This window comes from Rhipicephalus microplus, chromosome 2 (assembly GCF_043290135.1).
Source record: "Rhipicephalus microplus isolate Deutch F79 chromosome 2, USDA_Rmic, whole genome shotgun sequence".
Lineage (NCBI taxonomy): Eukaryota > Metazoa > Arthropoda > Arachnida > Ixodida > Ixodidae > Rhipicephalus > Rhipicephalus microplus.
In genome coordinates this window covers 47,754,652-47,775,179 of record NC_134701.1, presented here as the reverse complement: position 1 = coordinate 47,775,179, position 20,528 = coordinate 47,754,652, and the positions used below count along the sequence as shown (strand labels likewise).

At 46.7% G+C, this 20,528-nt stretch overlaps 1 protein-coding gene across 1 annotated transcript; it reads left to right on the top strand.

Moving 5' to 3' along the window:
* The first annotated feature begins 1,946 nt into the window (after positions 1-1,946).
* Positions 1,947-2,510, top strand: LOC142789101 (uncharacterized). Its single transcript, XM_075884985.1, has one exon. It carries the CDS (start codon positions 1,947-1,949, stop codon positions 2,508-2,510), a length of 564 nt encoding a protein of 187 aa, XP_075741100.1.
* The last annotated feature ends 18,018 nt before the right edge of the window (positions 2,511-20,528 follow it).

Below are 20,528 nucleotides of genomic sequence, written 5' to 3'. Positions count from 1 at the left end.
ACCGAGAATAGTCGTATCAAGGAGACTCCGGGCCCTCTGGCTCCAAAGGGTCGAAAAGCGCGAACCACGATGGCGAAGTGACTTTCGAGTCGACAGCTTCGGGTGAGGACGCATACCTGGTAGACCCTGTCAAGTGTGCCGGTATCGTCTTTAGCAGAGAGGAGCTGCTCAAGGCACAGCAGGATGATCCGTTTTGTCAACACATCGTTGACAAGCTCAAAGATCTGAGCTCCCAAGCGGAGCGTGGCGGTGTCATGCAAGGTTCTTTTAGATGTTTAGTAAGAAGAGCTTTTTAAGGTTTAATTCTACAAGAGACTTAACGAAGGGAAAAGCCGTTTGTACCAAAACTCAAACAAGAAGTTTAATTGAAAAGTAAAAAGAATAAAATTTCCCACAAAGCGAAACAACTAATAAACAGGTAACTGTACACGGCGAAATCCATGTATCAACACTCAACAAAGAAATTCAAAGTATTTAATGGAGTCTAACGTCCGAATGGAGTTGAGCGGTGGAGTACTGCAGGATATCTGTTCGGTCTCACCCACACGCTGAATTCGGGCGACGATGAGCAAACCGGAACGCGGTAATTCCAGCTTCAGGATGCAGGTAGGACGGGGATGAACGAACGATCGCTGCTGACGACACGTCGAGAAACGAGACCGGAACGTGGTGTCTCTGGCTCTAGGAGTGTGGACCCGTCTGTGACGAGAGAACGCGGGTTGGCGGTGACGCGCTAGCGAACCGGGGTCAACCAGGCCTAACAGCTGGGCGCACTGCTCGGGCCCGTAGTCCGACGGCTGTTGCTCGCATGTTGGAACCAAACTCCGCAGGTCTTGGGTAGAAGTTCAGGACCGGATGGCCACGGTCTTCTCGAGCGGGAACACGACGGCAGGAGGCCCCGGCCGGTTGAAGTCTTGCAGGCTCGGGTCCGATGCCTGCAAGACTTCAACCGGCCGGGGCCGGTTGAAGGCGCTTAAGATGGGCGGGTCCGACGGCCATCTTGAGCGCCCGGTCCGGTGATGACTTTCCGCTTGCCCCGTCTTCTTCGAACTATCCTTTATCTGCTCTAATGAGGGTTCTGCTTCCGCTCTGGCCCACTTGTCTCGTCCCGATTGGAGATTCTGTACTTTCGTGGTACCAAGCCGTTGCGCCTTGAATTCTCCGTGGTCTATGATCATTGTTTACGTTATCTTTTATTTCGTTAACGGGGTGCCACGCGACCTCTTGCACGCGACGTCTTCACTGCCGTCGTCATCGTCCTTGCCTAAGCAGCACCGTGCGTGCACTTTGTTCTCTTCTGTTTTTGGGACGCGCACTTTCCAAGGGCGCACTTTGAACGCGCACTCCACTCAACACAGGTGGTCAAGCCGCCGCGCCTCGAACAGACAGCTGGTATTGCTGACGGTGCCGAGTGCCGTACGCAGACTGGTATTGTTGCGGGCATGTTGTACTCGTACCTGCTTGATAACGATGGTGTTCTCCTGCGCTACGTTGCATCTGAAGAAGCTCCCCAGGAGTCTTTCAACGTTGTGATATCTGCAGTCTAAGGAAAGCCACCCTAGGTATTTCCACGACTCGCGGTTGGCCGGACACGCGAGTGGCGTTAAGAATCTTCAAAAGTTGTGCCGCTCTGCTACCTGGCCTGGCATGGAGCGCGACGCGCTTCACTAGACCCGCTTATGTCGCGTGTGCCAATGCGTGAAGCTTCGTGGGGATAAGCCTCCTGGGCTCATGCAGCTGATCGACAGCCAACAACCTTGGCAAATCGCGGCCTGTGATATTATGGGACCTTTCCCAAGAAGCTTGAAAGGCCATGTGTTTCTCCTTGCTGTCACAGATCACTTCATGAAGTTGGTCGAACTGTTTCCCCTTCGGAAGTTAACGGCACGCGCAATCTGGGACAAGTTGACGAGGTCTTTACCCGCTTTGGCTTTCCGGCGGAGTTGATGACGGACAATGCGTCCCATTTCACGGTCAAGGTGTTTGTGGATGCATGTGCTGCTTTTAGCATTAAGCACCATAAAACAACCACGTATCACCCACAAGCCGTTCCGACCGAGTGGATCAACCGGAACCTCAAGCCCTTGCTGTCAGCCTTTGCGCACCAACATAGGGATCGGGATTCCTGTCTTAACGAGATCGGCTTCTCCTTGCGGTCTATGGTCAATCGCTCGACAGGGTACACTCCCGCCTTCTCCAACTTTGGGAGAGAGCTGCCTAACCCCATGGACTGCGTCCTACGGGGCGGCGGCGCGGCAAGCACCTCGGAGATCAGCCCGTCTGGCGACGCGGCGGAACTGTGCTCACGGATGAACGCGGCCCTCGCACTGGCGCTTACCAACCTGGCAAAAGTGCGAGCTGGTCAGAAGGCTCAATACAACCGATCGCATCGGGATGTCCGTTACGATTTCGGTGATCTCTTCCACAGGCACAATCATGTCTTGAGTGACGCCGCCAAAGGCATCTCGGCCACCCTTTCGGCCAAGTGGTTGGGCCCATACCGAGTGTAAACCTAAGTGTCGCCCCTGGTATACAAGCTGGCTGACTCCCAAGGCAGACCAGTCGGCGGTCCAGTTATCGTCTCCGACCTCAAACTTTTCGTTGCCCGCAACAACGACTTCGGGGAGGGGAAGGCGTTCACCGAACCGCAAAAACCGGGATAAGGCTGGTCCCAAACTACGCCACCGGTACACCCTGCGAAAGCGCACTTAAGCTGATTTTCGCCCCCGGCATGTAGCGGGAAGGTATTCCCTCCCTGTAAGGGAGCGGAGATTTATAGCTGCTGTGCGAGAGCCCATCCAGCAGCCACAGTAATGGCTACCTGGCGAGCTTTCTCTCTAGGAACACCATTACATGCGCTGTGCGCGGAATATCCACTCTTTTCCCAGCACTCCCGGTTGCTCGAGAGACAAAAGCCCATTCCCCGGTGGCTCACTCTATCACTGGGTATCTTCCACCTAGTCAGCGGGAGAAGAGAAGCATGCGCTCTTCGGCTCACGCAACCTTCAATCTTACGGAGTACGCTCTCTTTATTGGGCCAGCCTGCCGCGCTTCCGGGACCACACCTTCAGTTGCGCTTCGGCTTTTCACCGACACCACAGCCTTCGTGATGTCCTCCTCAATGGCCCGTTGCTCCAGGGGAAAGCCCAGGAGACCACCCACGCGCTCGGTTGTTCCGCAGGCACCGACCGCATCTTTGCCGCCTCAATCGAATGCTCCCCCGGCCCCCGGCGAGCTCCCCCGACGAGTGAATGCTCCCCCGGCGAGTAAAGCATCGACTCCGCCCACGCTGGCAGGTTCTGGCACGCTACGCGTGCACGCTGCGCGGGCCTACGTTACAACGCAGCGACATTTCCCTTTGGTCCGCGCGTTACATCCTCCTCTTCTGCGAGCTATGTTGCGCCCGACGATTCGCTCGTCGTGGCAGATGCTCTCAGGCCTCCACAAAAGGTTTACGCGCTCCTCAGCAGGCGGCTTCTCGTTCGTGTGTTCAACTTCGACCCTTGTGGGGGAGTCGTCGCGCCCTAGGCAAGCGTACTTGTTTGGTCTTGCGAAGTTTCGTATACGGCCTGCAATCCCGTGATTGTCGCACTGTGTTGCATCTTGGGTTATAAACCCGTTGTGCTTGTTTTCCTGCCTCGTGCGTGGTTTATGCGCCGTGTCGAAGAAAATGACGAACCCGACCACAGCGTCGTCCCACGCAGCGGCAGTGGAGGACGGCGCATTCCTACACGGTTGCGCTTAGTAGGTAAGCCTAGTGCAAACCTATCTCCACACGCTAAGGGGCTTCCAATGAGTACAGTAGCTGCACAGGACGCTTCACAACAGGGCCGTCGAGGAAAGGTAGTGAGGAAGTCCTCAGGAAGTCCTCACGAAGTGTTGATTTTGAGGTCGTAACGTGGTAGCGTTGTCAGTCTTCTTCAAACAAGAATAATCTGCTGGAGATAGTGGGTACGGCTCATCGTCATTGTACAGATATGTTAAAGGCTGAGAATTCATCACAGCTTCCACTTCCGTTAGTAATGTAAGCAACTCTGTCTGATTGACCAGGCGTCGACCAGGCATCTTTTTCAAGCAGGTCCTCATAGAACGTTGAAGTCTCTCGTGAAATCCGCCTCACGAAGGACCCCTCGATGAATTTCCACTGAATCTTCAAAGAAGAGAAAAAATGCAAGTACTTCGGGATACCGAATTGTTCGCAGAACTTCCCTAGTTTTTTGGACGTTTTGACGAAAGTTCGGACATTGTCGCTGTGCATTGTATGACAGAGGCCTCGACGTGATATGAATCTCCGATATGCACAAAGGAAATTCACCATCGTCAAATCTTCAACAAGTTCCAAGTGAACATCTCTTGTTAGAGCACAAGTGAAAAAAGCAATGTAAGAGCGCTGGTGAAGATTGCTTTGATGTAAAGTGGATCCGCAAAATCTACTCCTCTTTCAAGAAATGGAGGGGTTTGAGTACAACCATCCTGGGGCGTACAAGGTCAAACTTGCTCAACTGGTTTAGACTGAAGGCGTTGGCGGATGAGACACCATCGTACTGTTTTTTTCACCCGCTGTCTGGCGTGTAATCCAGTATTGTTCCGCGATTCGAGTCAGTGTGTATTGTACTCTTCCGTGGAAGACTTTTTCATTAGCACAACTGGTGATTAAAGTAATGAGATGAGAGCCTTTCAGTAGGAAAATTGTATGGTGAGAAACATACGAGTCGTCCGTCGTGTGAGCTTTTCCTTGAACCTGAAGCAACCCGTTGTCGTCAAGGAACAATCTTAATTGTCCAACTGAACTTTGGGAAGGAAGCGGATTCTCTTTTGCGACGCAGCTGCATTCGTTATCAAAGTGAGCTCTCTGCTCTACACAAATAAAGTAGCACTCTGCTTTTTCGATTTCTTCAGCACACAGCTCCTCAAACCTATAACTTTCCTTTTTCAACTTTTTAACATAACGATAACCTATGCCGTTATTCATAGAAGTTTTGTGAAGCTGCTGAATTGTTTCTTATCAATCAGCGTTGGCATCGTTGTTCTTGTGCTAACAGCGTGGGTATTGATTTCTGTACCCGTCTCAGCTGCCTCGAATTTTCCGTTTAAGAGGTCAAGCTTTCTTCCGAGTTCAGGCCAGAATGCATGAGACTTGGCAAGCCATCCGGGTCCATACCACCACAACTGTGATCTACTCAGTTTGTGTACAGTCAAGGCTTGAGTGAGCAAACCTGCAGGATTTTCTTTTCCGGAACAAAGTTGCCATCGAGAATATTCTGTCAAATTTCTGATCTCTTGCATCCTGTTCCGTACAAATGCCGTCTAAAAAACGGGGTACTTTTGAATCCAGCAAAGGGTAATATAGGAATCGGACCGAAAAATTGCGTCACCAACGCCCAGGTCACATTTCTTGATAATGTAGGTATATAAGCCGGCTGCGAGCAAAGCTTACATCAATTGCCGCTTCGCCGAGGTTACCGTCTTTAACGGTGCAACTCTTGTCTTTGCCAACAATAGTATAGTGCGGACGGTACCACTTGAGTTGTTGGTACGAAGGTAGGCTACAGCACTGTATGCTGACTCACTTACGTCGTAAAAGATGTGAAGGTCTGCCTTTTGATAAGCGCCATTGCTGCCCGCTGCCACGAGCCTTGGAATACTAAGCTATTGAAGCATGGCTACCTCCTTGCTCTATTTTTTCCAAACAGCTGACCGCTTTACTGGCATGGTGTCCTAACATTCGAGGTTTTCCCATCAGAGATCTTGTAGAAAGATCTTCATCTTTACAAGAAAGGGAGATAGAAACCGCAAAGGGTCGTAGATTCTTGCAACAGTCTGGATCACAAAGAGTTTTGCTATTCGATGCTCCTCCATATATGGTAGAATATCTAGGGTCCTAAACGAAAAAGTATCCGTCTGCTGGTTCCAATAAAGTTCCAGGACTTTCAGAGGTTCACCAATGGAGCAAAGTGATTTTTTCGGAGAAGTGATTCCTTCTTCAAAGATGGCAGATAGAAGAGGGTCCTTGCTGGCCCATTTACGAATGTTCATCGAAGCATTTTTGAAGATTAAATTTATCTCTTTAGGCATTTGAATAGCTTGTTCAATGATGTAAGCGCCAGTAAGAAGATCATCCATATATATGGAGTCTTGCAATGGCCGGGCTGTCGAAGGAAAGCGATTTTTTTCGGACCTGAAATGGTGTTTTAAGGTGGAAGTTAAAAGAACAGAACTTGAAGTAGCTTCGAACGCCACTCTCGTCATTCTCCAATCTTCTGTTTCCAGCAGTGGGCTGTCCACTTGAGGGGAAGTCTTGAACCACAAGAAGCGAAGCGCATCTCTGTCGGGTTCTTGCAGGCCATTTTGAAAGAACGCCTTTTCAACATTAACATTCATTGATATCTTGTAGCGTCGGAAACGAAGCAGTAGCGTTACAACTTTGTGATTGAGATTTGGGCCGGCTTCTAGATTGTCGTTTAAGGACTTTATCCCAGATTTGTGAGAAGAAGCGTCAAACACGATGCGTACCTTTGTAGTAGATTGGTCCTCGCATATGACGGCTCGGTTTGGCATAAAATACCGGGGTTCAAATGGTTTGTCTCTTTTTAGGTACTACTTCAGCATATCTTTCATCGAGGTACATTTGAATAATTGCATCGTATCGTTTAAGAGCGCACTGTCTTTGTTAGGCTTCTTCATCAAACTGTGTAATGTTTAGGTGCAATTGCATGGTCTCACCCAGAGCAACCCTTTCATTCTACGGTAGCTCCACTCTATATCGAGTGTTCTTCGTTTTGATGTTGTTCTCAAAACTTGCCAGCACCGATTTGGTGACCGTCGTTTCTTCATTTTCGGCTTGAATACCGGAGCCTTCTAGATCCCAGAAACGAGTCAGAAGTCAGAGATACCTTGCTCGGTCCCCGTGGTTCGTAGGACTGCAATACTGGAACACTATGTAACATCGGCTGCAGTAGACAAAGGTCCTCGCACAGTCCATCTCAGTTTCGTATGGTCAGGTTTCAGCTTTTGGAACATAGGCTTCACGGTAGCATTCACTGTATCCCAATATTAGTCTGATCCCATAAGAACCACAATCTGTTTGTCTTCTACTCCCTGTAAAGAGAGAGCTCGCGTATCCAAGTACATCTTGTTCATTTCTCTTATAACGTTTTTTTTGGTTCCGGAATGCATTCAGTGCATATCGTGTCGACCACCAGCGCCTCTATTGAAGTGGGGAACTTCTGGTTCGCAAGGAGAATCGATACACGTACCTTCTTCGAGGTTTCCCGTGTGTTATGGTCCGCGAACACACCGATGGTCAACGTTTCCTCTTCGATTAGTTCGCATCCGAGTCTTTCATAAGCTTCGGTTGTAATGAAGCTCCGGTAACTTCCGCCATCAAAAAGAACTCGGTAGCGACCGGATGATTTGGCACCCAATACGATGGCTGGCAGACTCTGCAGTATAATGACTGAACTAGCCTGTTTGAACACTAGATTGATCGATGCAGATATCCATTTTGTCGTTTTTGATGTCGACGTATGCGCAAACTGATGTTGCGTGCTTCGTTGTGCGCTTGCCACATTTTAACTGACTTCTGTATTCTTTTGACATGTGGCCCTGTTTAAGGCAACGAAAGCACCGTCCTGCTTCGATGAGCAACTCCCTTTAGTTTTAGAAGTCGCTATTCTTGGTATCAGAGACTTCGGCAAAATGCTTTTCAGACCAGCAGAACAGGTGTTGTTGTGAACTTTTTCTTCAGATTTGTAGATCAGCTGGCATGGAAACTTCACGTAAATGACTGGGTTTTGGTACTTCCTTATCTGGGGTTTGACGAGTTTCCGTTACGTCTTGTTTAGCAACAGCTTCCCGACAAGTGAGTTGAAGGTCGAAGATTTCCAGAAGCATTCGAAGATAATTTTCTTCTGAAACGGTTACACGGTTGGAATTGCCTTGCGTGTTCGAAGATGATGCAGCCAATGAGGATGCCTCGTGCATCTCGTGAAAACGCAGCACCATGACCGTCGGCCGAACGTTTACCAGTATTTTCCGAAGCATGAAGCAATAGGTTGTCGAGTTTGTGCCAGGCGCCTAAAGGCTTCGAATGTGAACATGTGCCTTGTCATAAAGTTGCCTCAGCTGAGGAACGTCTGCTGACGACGACATCGGCTTTAGATCTAGCAAACCTTGCATATTGTCCTGCACAATGAACTGTTCATCTCAAAAACAGTTCTTTAAAATTTAGGTAGCGTCTTTATAGCACTCTTCGGTAGCTTGTAATTCCGATATGGCCGATGCGGCCGCTCATGTAACCAAACTGTCCAAGTAGTTGAACTTGTCAGCTGGGCTTATTTCGCTGTTTTTGTGGAGTGCGGATGTAAGCAGCGCCTAAAGTCTCGGCCATAGTCTGCGGTTACCATTAAAGTTTACGAGTTCTAGTTGGGGAAGCTTCTTTTTGCCAGACGATAATGAGTGAATGTTCGTAAGGAGTGGGACTGGAAGAGCCAGACATTTATTCAGCTTGACTCGTAGATTCGCTGTGAGGGTAACAATCTTGTCGCGGTATTCTCCAGCGTCTAAAGTCTCGCCGTCGAACAGGTCGTCTGGCGTCTCTTCGAAAATTGTCTCATCCACTTTTTCTATCTGACCATAAAGTGAGCTTATTCGGTAAAGAAATACACATGCTGCTGCTGCCATGACAGCTTGATTTCCTTGTAAGTGGCAATCTGCCACGAACAACAGGATATTCAGTTGGGACCACAGGCTGCGGCATTGTCTAAAATATCGTTCCATTCTGCCGCCCGCAGTCAATGTATCTCGCCAAGATCGCAGGCGCCATCTTCCGAGGTGTTTAGGCTCCTAACGTCGATGATTTTGGCATCGTCAAAGGTCCCGGGTTTTCGGCATCGTGTGTTGGACCTCTGAGCCTTAGTGCTGCTGCGCGGCTCACATAGAGCAAAGAACATGTTTTCGCAGATGAAAGGTTTTAATGGAACTCAAGAAGGAAAATGTAAGGGTGAGCCAGCGTTGTCACGATGCCAAGCGTCAGCTCTTAAGGAGGTTCAATATAGATGATGGCTTCTCTTCTGTTGTGAGGGATAAATAAAGGAAATTCAACAGGGCTCACAAAAAATACATAATGTGTTCCATCATATTTTGTTAAAATTCCAAATGCTTACCTGAAGTCCTTGGCATCTCTACCAGCATGTCCTTTACTGAGGGAAGACAAATCCATATAATAATGCTTACATTCATACAAGTGGCACACAGCATGCAGATTAAAGTGCAGTAAAACACAACTTACTTGAAGCTAATTGTGATCTAACGGCATCTTGCAGAAATGCCATTTATTTTAAATGCGAAGCATTTCTTAGCGAACTTCGGTGACATTGAGCGTATCTATCTATCTATCTATCTATCTATCTATCTATCTATCTATCTATCTATCTATCTATCTATCTATCTATCTATCTATCTATCTATCTATCTATCTAGCCACATGTGACTTTCGGCTCCCCTAGCCGTTTCAATAATGGTATCAATACCAAACTTGGTGCGGCAGAACATGACTGTATGAAGAACATAATTGGCTAGCCGTGACGTGAAATTCATGATATGTGTGTCATGAATGTCATGATTTACATTTCAAGGTTCTGCAGCTCTCACGTTGGTTTCGTTCACATGGCATGTTGCAAAACTCGTAAGGTATGACATGATTGCATGACGAACACAAGTGACAGACCCTAACATGAAACTCATGACATGCGTGTCATGACATGCTTGCCATGTAACAACATGACTACACGCCACGCTCATGATGCTCTGGCGATCGTTTCGCTTGCTTCACTTATACCAAATTTAGTATTACGGGACGTGAATGGATGACGAAGGTATGATTCTACTGCAAACATGATAAACATGAAATGCGTGCCAGGTAAGAACATGACTAAATGCTACGCTCATATTGCGCTCGCGGCCGTTTCACGAGCTTCATATGTGCAAGCTCGGTATTACGTGACGCGAATGGACGACTTAGGTAAATGACACATCTAAACATGATAATCACAACGTGGCGGTCATGTGACAATATGACTAGATGCCACACTAATAATGCGCTCGCGGCCGTTTCGCTAGCTTCACTTATGCCAAATTTGGTATTAGGTGACGTCAATGGATGATGAAGGTATGCGACTGGTGCACACATGATAACCAAGAGATGCGTCTCATCTGAGAACATGACTACATGCCACAGTCAAGGCGCCAATGCATTTAGACGTCAGGCGGTGTGCGTGCTCGCGGGCGTTCATTTCGTCGCTACACGCCACCGTTGCTACGCCTGGTGCCGGTTTTATCATATAGGCGTGCGCCGCGCTGCGTTGCTTTCACGCATGCGCGTTTCAGCGCGTCCGGCGTCACTTAGTCACGAAAAAAGAGAGACGCAGTGTTGTCTGCTTGACGATTGGGTGTGAATTTCGTGCCGGTTGCTGTCAGTCTGCGCCGACGGACGCTGGTCGCGTCGGTCGCGCTGGCGTCAGACGATAGATTTTTCACGTTTTTCTAACGTGGCGTCACCGTGCACAGCGTGCGCACACGTCAACGCTACATTGGAGTATATTGGGCCCTGCACGATGCGCTCACGACCGTTTTGACACACATTCACATTTTGACACGCTCCACACATACCAAATTTGGTGTTATGTGTCGTCAATACATAACGAAATATAAGACTTGTGCAAACATGATAAATCTGACACGCGTATCATGTAAGAACATGACAACATACTACGCTAATAGCGTGATGGCAACCGCTTCGGTAGCTTCACATACACAAAATTTGGTATCACGTGACGTGAATAGACAAAGGTAAACGACACATTCAGACTTGATAATCTTGACACAGAAGTCATGTACGGCCTCATTTATCTCTACCTCGTAATGCTGTGCTGAATTTAAAGTGACATATCAACCTTTCATTTTGTGCTTTGCACATCATCGATTCCCACTGGGATTTCTGCCAACGTTTTTGCAGTGTAGCCTTATGCTGAAACTGATGGCATTACTGCACTGTCCAAAATTTAGCTTCTTTCCTTGCCTTAATAACTTCGCTTTCTGGAACTAAATTATCCTTGTAATCAGATCTGGTTGGCTTGTTTGATATTTGCCTCTCGGGGGGGGGGGGGGAATGCAGTGAATTGCCTGTAGCTATGAAAAAATAAACTTGTGAAACAGAGGATCTATACTAGGTGCAAAAGTCTGAACAAACAAGGAGCAACAAAAGAATATAATGACATTGTTACCTTCATCGCAGACTGGGAAGCAGTGAGCGAGACCTTATGGCTTGTCTGCGACTGCCTCTTGCAACTATCTGCTACATGATTCTGGAAGATTTTGTTAGAGTGTCAGAACTTTCACGGACAGACAACCAGTTCAAACAAGAACCAAAATAACGCCCCTATTGAAAAGACTGTCTAGCGTACTCTCTGAAAGGAACCTGGCTTTTGTAATCCAACAAGAATCTATCCCTGAGGCCATGAGTGTATGGCTCGCAATGTGGTACAGGGACCTCAAACTACAAGAACGCGTGAACGCATAGCGCAGTGGTGGTCAAGCAGGGACCTTGGGACATAAGTTCCTCAATTCCTTGGTAAAATAAAGCCCCAACACCAGGGACCTCACGTAACACCGGGCGCTTAGAAAACCTATGCTACCTGCTTTCTATATCAACGGCACTTGATAATGTCAATAGGAAATTAGTTAACCACAGTTTTACCCACTCCTGTGAAATCAGAACCTTGAGCGTCATTTAAGAGTTCGCGGGGAAGGCTGCTGACTTCACTATCACTTCACAGTGTGGCTTTAGGATTCCGTACTATATTTCTGGTGGTTTTTGGGTCAAAAAATGGTGCTTAAAAATTAAGGGCCTTTTTCAGATTAACTGCCGCAGCTAGAAGCGTTATGAAGGGTGAGCTTTCTGTTGCACTGAAAAAATGGGGGTCAACAAAAAAAAAGGTTTTCAGACCCTTTTAGCTAGGAATAAAATATTACCGCTCACGTTTAAAGGTGATGTTTCACTTGACACTACAGAATCGCGCTGCTGGGCATGGCGTGCGTGCTAGCGTAAAACATCGTCGAACTGCTTTTTTTGACGCCACCCGGCTACTGCACTTTTTCTTTCGCTCCTACAAGAAGTAACATGCATGCAAGCATGCAAATACATTGCAGCATATGGAAAAATAAAAATATATGGAGTTGCTTACATAAACCTGCCTCAAAACTTTCTTTTTGTGTGAGATGCCATCAGACTCGTTCACATAAGATAGGTGTATAGGGGGGATTTCGAACCTTTTGTGCCTGATTTTCTCCTCCATGTCTTCTTTGTTCTCTGCATCACAACATGAAGTTTCCTCCATCACGACACCTTGCAACAGAAGGCAAACAAAAAATTATATGCTGCCCTCGATCGACGACTATTCTTCAATGAAAATTACTGCTTGCTCGCGCATTTGTTTAAAAGAGACATTTCCTCACTCAAATATAATCACCCTCTTTGCAACATACTGAATGTAATGGTCTGCTGTTCTTGAACTAGACGTGGCACGGGACTCTTAACACACACTAGAAGGTAATTGTGCTACTTGAACGTTCATTCACGGTGCACTTTTGAATACATATGGCTGTTTTTTGATGAAGTTTCTACAGATAGACAGGTTCTCACCATGATCCTGATCACGAACGGAAAAGACTTGCAATGCCCAAACAATTTAATTACCACGCCACGTAAGTCAAAAGGAAAAGGAAAAAAATATTGGCAACTAAGCGCTCACCAGCAAGTCTCAAAATGTAGATACTGTACGTCCCTTCATTTTTATCGTCGTTGGGATTGTGCCATTTGGCACGCTAGATAGTCCTGTTACTGAAATTGTTTTCGTTCACTGAATAGAATTCTTTGATGTCAGCAACGGGGATAATATACTGGCACTTGTCCGTGTAATTCTAGATATATCTTACCAGCGCAAAACTCACAAAAAAATTTTTGAGTTGGCTAGAGGCTAAGAATCGCAAAGGACAACATAGGACTACAAACAATGAACCGCGCTAGGCCACACTAAAGACCAGCTCTCTCTTGAATGAGACCAGAAAATTTAGCTGCCTGTGCCACCTGTGTTCGGTGGCTTTGTTGTCTGCATGCCGCATGACCAGTTCATTAAGGCCCACAGGGCTGAAAGAAAATCGAGGCTGGGTATGAGGTCATGAGTGAAGCTAGAGCAGCAAAGAGGACCACGGCGTGATGCCCACAAATGCTGACACGGGCAGTGCACATTTCGATGACTTCTGCAGTACCACCATCGTAAACACGTACTGCCTGCGTCATAAACGGCGTCACACACTTGTGCTTCTGTGTCAATGAGGTTGGTCATAGGAACATGCTAGACTTGTACTTCAAGCAGGCTGTGGTGAGTGGGGAGCGTTGGTATAGGAATTACATTGGTCGTTGGTATTGCAGCGTCATCTCCATTATTTTTCTGCTGCGATCATCTAGACAAGCTCGGTGGAGAAAGGTGCGCAGGCTACGGAAAGCGGGATTGGCATAACAGCGACAGGGAGAGTGAGTAGCGAAGAACGGGTGAAGGGGCGTCAGGGGGGAGAAAGGCTCGTGAGAATACAAATAGATATTGTAGGGTGAAGCGCCTGAATGTATAGGCGTCGTAGGGTGCATTTAGTAAGGGGTAGGGAAGGTCTGGCTTGGTGGGCTTGACCACCGATGGCGGTAATAGCAAGAAACAGGAAAACGCTGATCGCAGAAAAAAACAACATATATGCTGGTTGTTGGACATTCACCCTTTCAAAGCGATGCGGAAGAGAAATGTAGGAGGGTATCGGTGAGCGCGCCCTGAGCAGTCGTGTTCTGGGACGACTCAAATGACACACTGATGGAAGGCCGCGGTTTGCAAACTCTTACCTCACCACAGCCTAAATGAACGCCAATGACGGCCGTTCTGGGTGAGAGGTGTGCGTTGTGAAAACGGTTGTCCGAATAGGAACAGGCCAGGAAGCTTCAATTTTCTGACGAACAATACGCTTGACGTTGTCATACGTGGGCGGCTGGCGGATGGCTTCAAATGATCAGGTTGTGGCCATATTTTGCCCCCGTGTGTATCGCTGAGTAATGTGGTGGCTCTCGGCTTCCTTATACCACCGACACTGTTTCATGATTGAGTCAACGATGACTACACTATTATAGAGACGGGAACGTTTAAGGTTTCGTCTACTATGACTTTCAGCACATGGAATACCTTCTAAGTCTAACGCATTTACTCGTCAATCTGGCAAAACAGGGCGATGACGTCTCGAATGTACGCGATGCACGACTCAGTATACGTATGTGGACGAGCCGCCAGTAGTCGGCAAAGCCATCTGCCGTCTAATGATGTTCTCTTTGAAAGAGTCCCAGCATGTAATTTCAGCTTCGCGGGTCTCCAATCACACCCGTGGTGAGCCATCGAAGTAGAAAAGCACGTTGGCAAGTGTAAAGATCGCACCTCATCTATAGGGCACTGATCTTTTTAAAACGGTCGATTCGTTTTTCCTTCTCAACGCCACCCTAGCGGGAAACTAGAGCTTGATCACGTGCAGGAGGTAGGACGATGGTGGTGAAAGTGACGGGAGAGCAGGTGCTAAATGCGGTGTTTCCTGCACCTGTGAGATAGTTAGACCGGTGTTGATACGGCCATTGCGGAGCATCGTGATGAGTGCAGGAAACAAAAAGATGCTCTACCATGATTATCCTACGTAAAAATTACTCGAGGCGTGGTTATTTACAAGCAGTATTTACGCTGACACCTATAGCACCACCAAAGATGAAGGACAACATGCATAGCAGACATACAAGCCCTGTCTATTGTATTGCGTGTGCAGAATGTGTGATCAATATTATGTGAACTATGCGACAATGTATTGAAGGCGGAGTGGTTCTTACTACAGACATAATGGCGTAGGCCCAGCGTCAGTTACATACCTAGATGCGTCTTTAGGAGACGCGTCCAGGCACGAGAGGTTGGCCAGTGTGCTCATATTTGGGAGCACGTTAAAGAACCCCAGTTGGTCGAAACTTCCAGAGTCTTCCACAGTGGAGTCTGTCATAAGCATATCGTAGTTTAGGGATGTTAAACCCCAGATGTCAGCCAATCAAACAATCAGGTACGATAGACCACGGCAACACGGTGGCACCTGCCGCGTATAATATGCAAGTAGCGGTTTATTGAAAAAAGAACGCAACCCAAGCTCGACAGTCTCTCCACTATCAGAACATTGTAGTGTGAAAAGAGATTTAAACCACATATTTGTTGCGCAGTTGGCATCACCTGAATCTTGGATGCTGTCTTTCTCATTCACTACGCTGTACTAGATATTTTAACAAGATTTTTTGCCCGATGATAAGTCTCTATAGGCTTTTATGCAAAGCAATGTGGCTTGCTGGTGTGACTGTGTTGTAAAAACTCAACCTTCACGCATAGGGCAGCTGTTTAAATTCAGACCTGATTATGCTGTTTCTCATTTTTATTTTTGTTTGCTGCGATAGTGGTCACAGACACCGGTGGCGCTGAAGACGGTGAAAAACTACGGCACCTCAAAACGAATGCTGTTTGACCTTGTAACAGGTTTAGATGTAATTGACATGGCTGCTACTTTGCTTGTAAGCTGACATATATTTCACAGGTTTCAACATTCCACTTAACAGGAGCAGTTTTAATATGTTGGATCTCTCAGAACAGAGGCACTTGTATACGCTATAGCACTTTATTGTTTCATTTCTGGCTTTGGTGTACATGTTACCTGTAAACCACTCAATAACTTGACAATATACCAGATGAATCTTTTTGCAGGACATCATGCCTACTCATGCGTATTCTTCGGTACTTTGAGGTGCAGACGCAGGTTTCATTGACACAAATTCCTGTATCAAAATTGTGATCAGCACACTCACGAGCACAACCTACATCAGTGCAATTTTTTGTTGTGGAGCTGGATGGCCGCAGAAACAATACCGAGGTCAGAATTGAAATCACCAGAAAATGGCTGTAATGGTTCATATCGAAGGTGTTTCTCCCTGGAATAAAAAAAAGGAAAGCGTCAGGAAACAATAACAACTAAAGCACAGTGTATTTTGTTTTTCTGAGCGTTCTGAGCGTTGAATGCGCGTCTTGTACGCGTTGACAAGATTCAACGACGTGATACGAAGCGCCTGCAAATTCCACTGGATATGTAGAATTAGCACAAAATATTGGATTTCACTAATTTCCTAATATCACTAATTTCGCAGACGCCCCCGCAAGGGCGTCTGCGAAAGCAGGCGTTTGGTGTGTAGCAACACCACAGACCCGAGCTAACGAGGGGCGTCGACCTCTCCCGCGCCTAGCAGTGCGCGGCTGAGCCGTGTGCGGGAAAAAGGAGATCCTGGGGGTTGAGCTGACGCAGGGTGCTTAAACCTTTAGGGCCCCCTGGCAGAGGCAACACACCCCTTTGGCCCCATCTTCACGTTGACGGTACTCCTGGGCTGACCAATTCAGGAAAAATCAGCAGTCGCCTTTTCCTATCTCTCTCCTCCTACATCTTTGTCTTACCTGCCCTCGCACTTTTTATCTGTCCTGTACACTCATTTCTTCTATTTACTTCCTTGTTCTCTGGCAGAAAGAGCTGACCTTGTGTGGCCAACCACCCTGAGTTACGCCATATTTTGTTATAGGTCTCGTAACCAGCTGGCGTGTGCAGGTCTTGCGCGTGAGACCCTGGCCTGTGCCGTCGTTGGGCTCCATGGTGGGCGGGTGCTACTGCGGCGGAAGCACACACAAACTAGATAGACTTTACAGTCTTTTCACCTGATCGCCACCCTCAAAAAAGGACGCGCACTGATTTAACATCAAATGATTTTACTAACAACAAATGCGCATCCCCAAGATTCCATGTGATTCACAGCGAGCACGCAGAAAGAACAGCGAGACGTGTTTCACCTTTGAAAGTATTCGGAACCCTAACTAACTGACACCCTAGGGCAAGGGTTTAAAATGAAAAATTAGCCAATGGTGACCTTCTTTTGGAAGCACTGTACAAGCAGCAGTACGAGAACCTTTAAGAAATCACTGCCTTCGAAGACATTTCAGTGTCCATCACACCTGACCCATCGCTAAACACTGTCTAAGGCGTCATTTCTGACGATGACCTAAAATATGTAAGCGAATAAGAACACCTAAATGTACTGAAGGACCAAAACGTCACAAATGTGTATAAAATGAAAAACAAACGAGGAAAAAAAGAAATACAAACAAAGCAATTTGTTCTCACTTTCGCATCGATTATAGTACCAGAAACTGCATGGGTTAGATACACCCAACTCAAACTACGCCCATACATACCAAACCCGCGCCGCTGCTTTATATGCAAGCCATACGGCCACGGCTCACAAAGCTGCAGAGGCAGAAACACATGTGCTAAGTGTGTTTCTCACGAACACACTTCCGAAAGTTGCGAAGTCAACCCACACCACTGTGTGAACTGCGAGGGTAATAATCCTGCGTACTCACGGGCTTGCCCGATTTGGAAACAAGAAAAAAGCATTGTTACTCTCAAAGTTAAGGAAAACATCAGCTTCAGAGAAGTGCGGAAGCGTTTTTGTTGGCAGAAAGCAGAAGCTACTCCGTTGTGCTGCAACAAGGCGCGCCAACACAGCGGCCTTCAGCGCCTGCCAAGGGCAGACCTAGTGACGCCGGGGTAGGGCACCCAGCACTCAAAGTAGACGCAGCTCCCGCTGCACCACTAGCTCAAACTCAGGCTGTGCGAACCCCAGGGTCAGTGAGCCTCAAAGCCTCCCTCTATGCGGCGAGGCTGAACAAGAAGTGAGGCTGAATAACTGCTTAAATAATTATCAAGATATACGCACAGTATTGACTACAGGCAAGCAAACTGCACCCTGTTCTGACGAGATACATTACAAAATATTAGCCCATCTCTCCGAATGCGCCGTAGAAATAATTTTAACATTCTTCCATCAAGTTTGCATATCCAGAAAATTACCTGAAGCATGAAAGAAGGCCATCATCATCCCATTTCTGAAACAGGGAAAACCACCAACCAGTGCTAGTAGCTACAGACCGATAGCTCTCACGAGCTGTTTCGCAAAGTACTTCGAAAGGGTGCTTATTATTAGGCTGTAATTTGTCTTGAAATCACGCAAACTCCTCGATATTTATCAGTGTGGTTTTAGAAAATCATGCTGCACAGCCTTCGCACACAAAAAAAATTGTCTGGCCATCTTTTCTTTTTACTTAGAAAGGGCATATGACACCACCTGGAGGTTCGGAATCCTCCAGGACCTGGCTGAGCTAGGAATCTGCGAAAGAATGTTGAACTGCCTCAAAGACTTCCAATCTAATCGTTCATTCCAGGTGGGCCTTGTTTCAACACTATGTAAAAGTTTCACTCAGGAAAATGAAGTGCCATAAGGGTGCATTCTAAGCACAACACCAATTGTCATAAAAATGAACTTGATCAGCAAAGTAACTCAAGTCCGTCATGTACTCGCTCTACGTCGACGACCTCCAAATAGCTACGTCGACGACCTCCAAAACACATCGACATGCGAAAGCAAGTGCAGTTAGCGATGAACAAACTAACAACATGGGCAGAAAGATACGGTTTTCGCTTTTCTACACAAAAAACTGTGGCCATTCAATTCTCTCTCAAATGAGGCATACAGAGGGACCCTACCTTACACATAGATCGAACCTAATTACCAGTAAAGAAAGAACACAAGCTCGTGGGTATAGTGTTTGATAAGAAGCCTACATTCCTTCCACACACAAAAGCTTTAATGAAAAAAGCATCCCAATCTCTCAACATAATGAAGGTCCTGTCACGCAAACGCTGAGATTCAGACAAAACAGGCCTTTTACAAATTTACCGCTTTGTTGTTCGATCCTGTCTATTTTACGATAGTATAGTGTATGGATCAGCGGGAAAATCTTACTGAAACAGCTGTGCCCAGTACACAATCAAGGTCTGCGCCTCACAACCGGTGCATTTAGGACGTCAGCTATAAAAAGTCTGTATGTAGAAGCAAATGAACCACCACTGGGAGACAGAATAATCATGCTCACATGCTCATACGTTCTAAAGATTCTATTGATGCCCAACCACCTTTGTCACCCTATAGTAACTCAATGACCAGCCAAAACAGTGTTTATTAACAAGCCCAACCAATTAGGCCGCTCCTTCTGGAACTTGAAGAGAAGTGCCTTGATTTAAATATGAAGGACACGTTGCCGGTGATTGCTCAGAGACCGAATGCACTCCCGCCTTGATATTGCCTGACCTCTGTGTGTGACTTCACACTGACTCAATTAAAAAAAAGGAAACCCGGCACGAAAAGTACTACAAAAATTCCTAGCACTTCAGGCAAAACATGCGAGACACATAATATTTTACACGGATGGTTCCAAATTGACATGATATGCTCTAAATGCAGTAATCCATAATCATTGGGAACATACAGCTTGGCTACCGCAACGCGCATCCGTATTTACCGCCGAATGCTACGCTGTTTCAATAGCGGTGAAAAAAATCAAAAATGAAAACATCGAGAAACGTATAACCTACACAAACTCATTAGAGGTTACAAGAGCCCTTCATCCGAGAAATGTGTGTGTTCAATAATAGGCGACATCCTCCACAACCTAATAAGAGTTGTAGAACAGGGACACAACATAAAACTTTGTTGGGTACCAATCCACGTCGGAATCTGAGGAAAAGAGAAGGCAGATGAATGTGCAGCAGAAGCACGACGTAAAAAAATAAAGAACATCAGCATTCCCTACAAATTTGTCATGAAATCTGTACACGAGAAACACAAAAATGTATGGCAAGCTAGATGGCGCTCAGAAATAGAAAAAAAGCTCCACCTAGTGAGACCCACCTTAGAAGAATAGAAACCCTGCTCACACCAAGAACGGTTCATAGAAGTAGTTTATGTCGTTTACGCATTGGACACACACACCTCACCCACAATTAGTTACTAGCGAAAGAGGACAAATGTCTGTGTTCGAAAAGTGGTGGCTAACTATCAGTAAATCATATTTTACTGTCACGCACTAAATTAAAAGACTTACGGAAAAACATTTTATCGTATTTTTACAATCAACATATAGCTCTTCATCCTGCACTGCTTGTAAGTGAAGACGCGCTTGTTCATAACTCAGAAGTTTTTAGCTTCCGAAAAAAGCAGGCTTTTTAAACAAGCTCTAAACTTACACATTGCATCGTCTAAATACACAGGGACACTTCGTAGGGCTTCCCACTTTTTAGAGGATGATAGAAGTTTTGTAGACCTGGTTGGTATCCTCGAGGCCCTTGCCTAGGCAAGGATTCGGTGAGGCATCCCAACATTTAGGAGAATCATACCACGCGTTTGGGGCATCATGGCCTAAAGAGCCTATGCGCCATAAAAAACCAAACCAAACCAATAGTTACTTGCAGTGCAAATCTCACCTTTC

Coding starts and splice junctions, on each gene's coding strand:
- LOC142789101 (XM_075884985.1), top strand. CDS start 1,947: ATGACGGACAATGCGTCCCATTTCACGGTCAAGGTGTTTGTGGATGCA.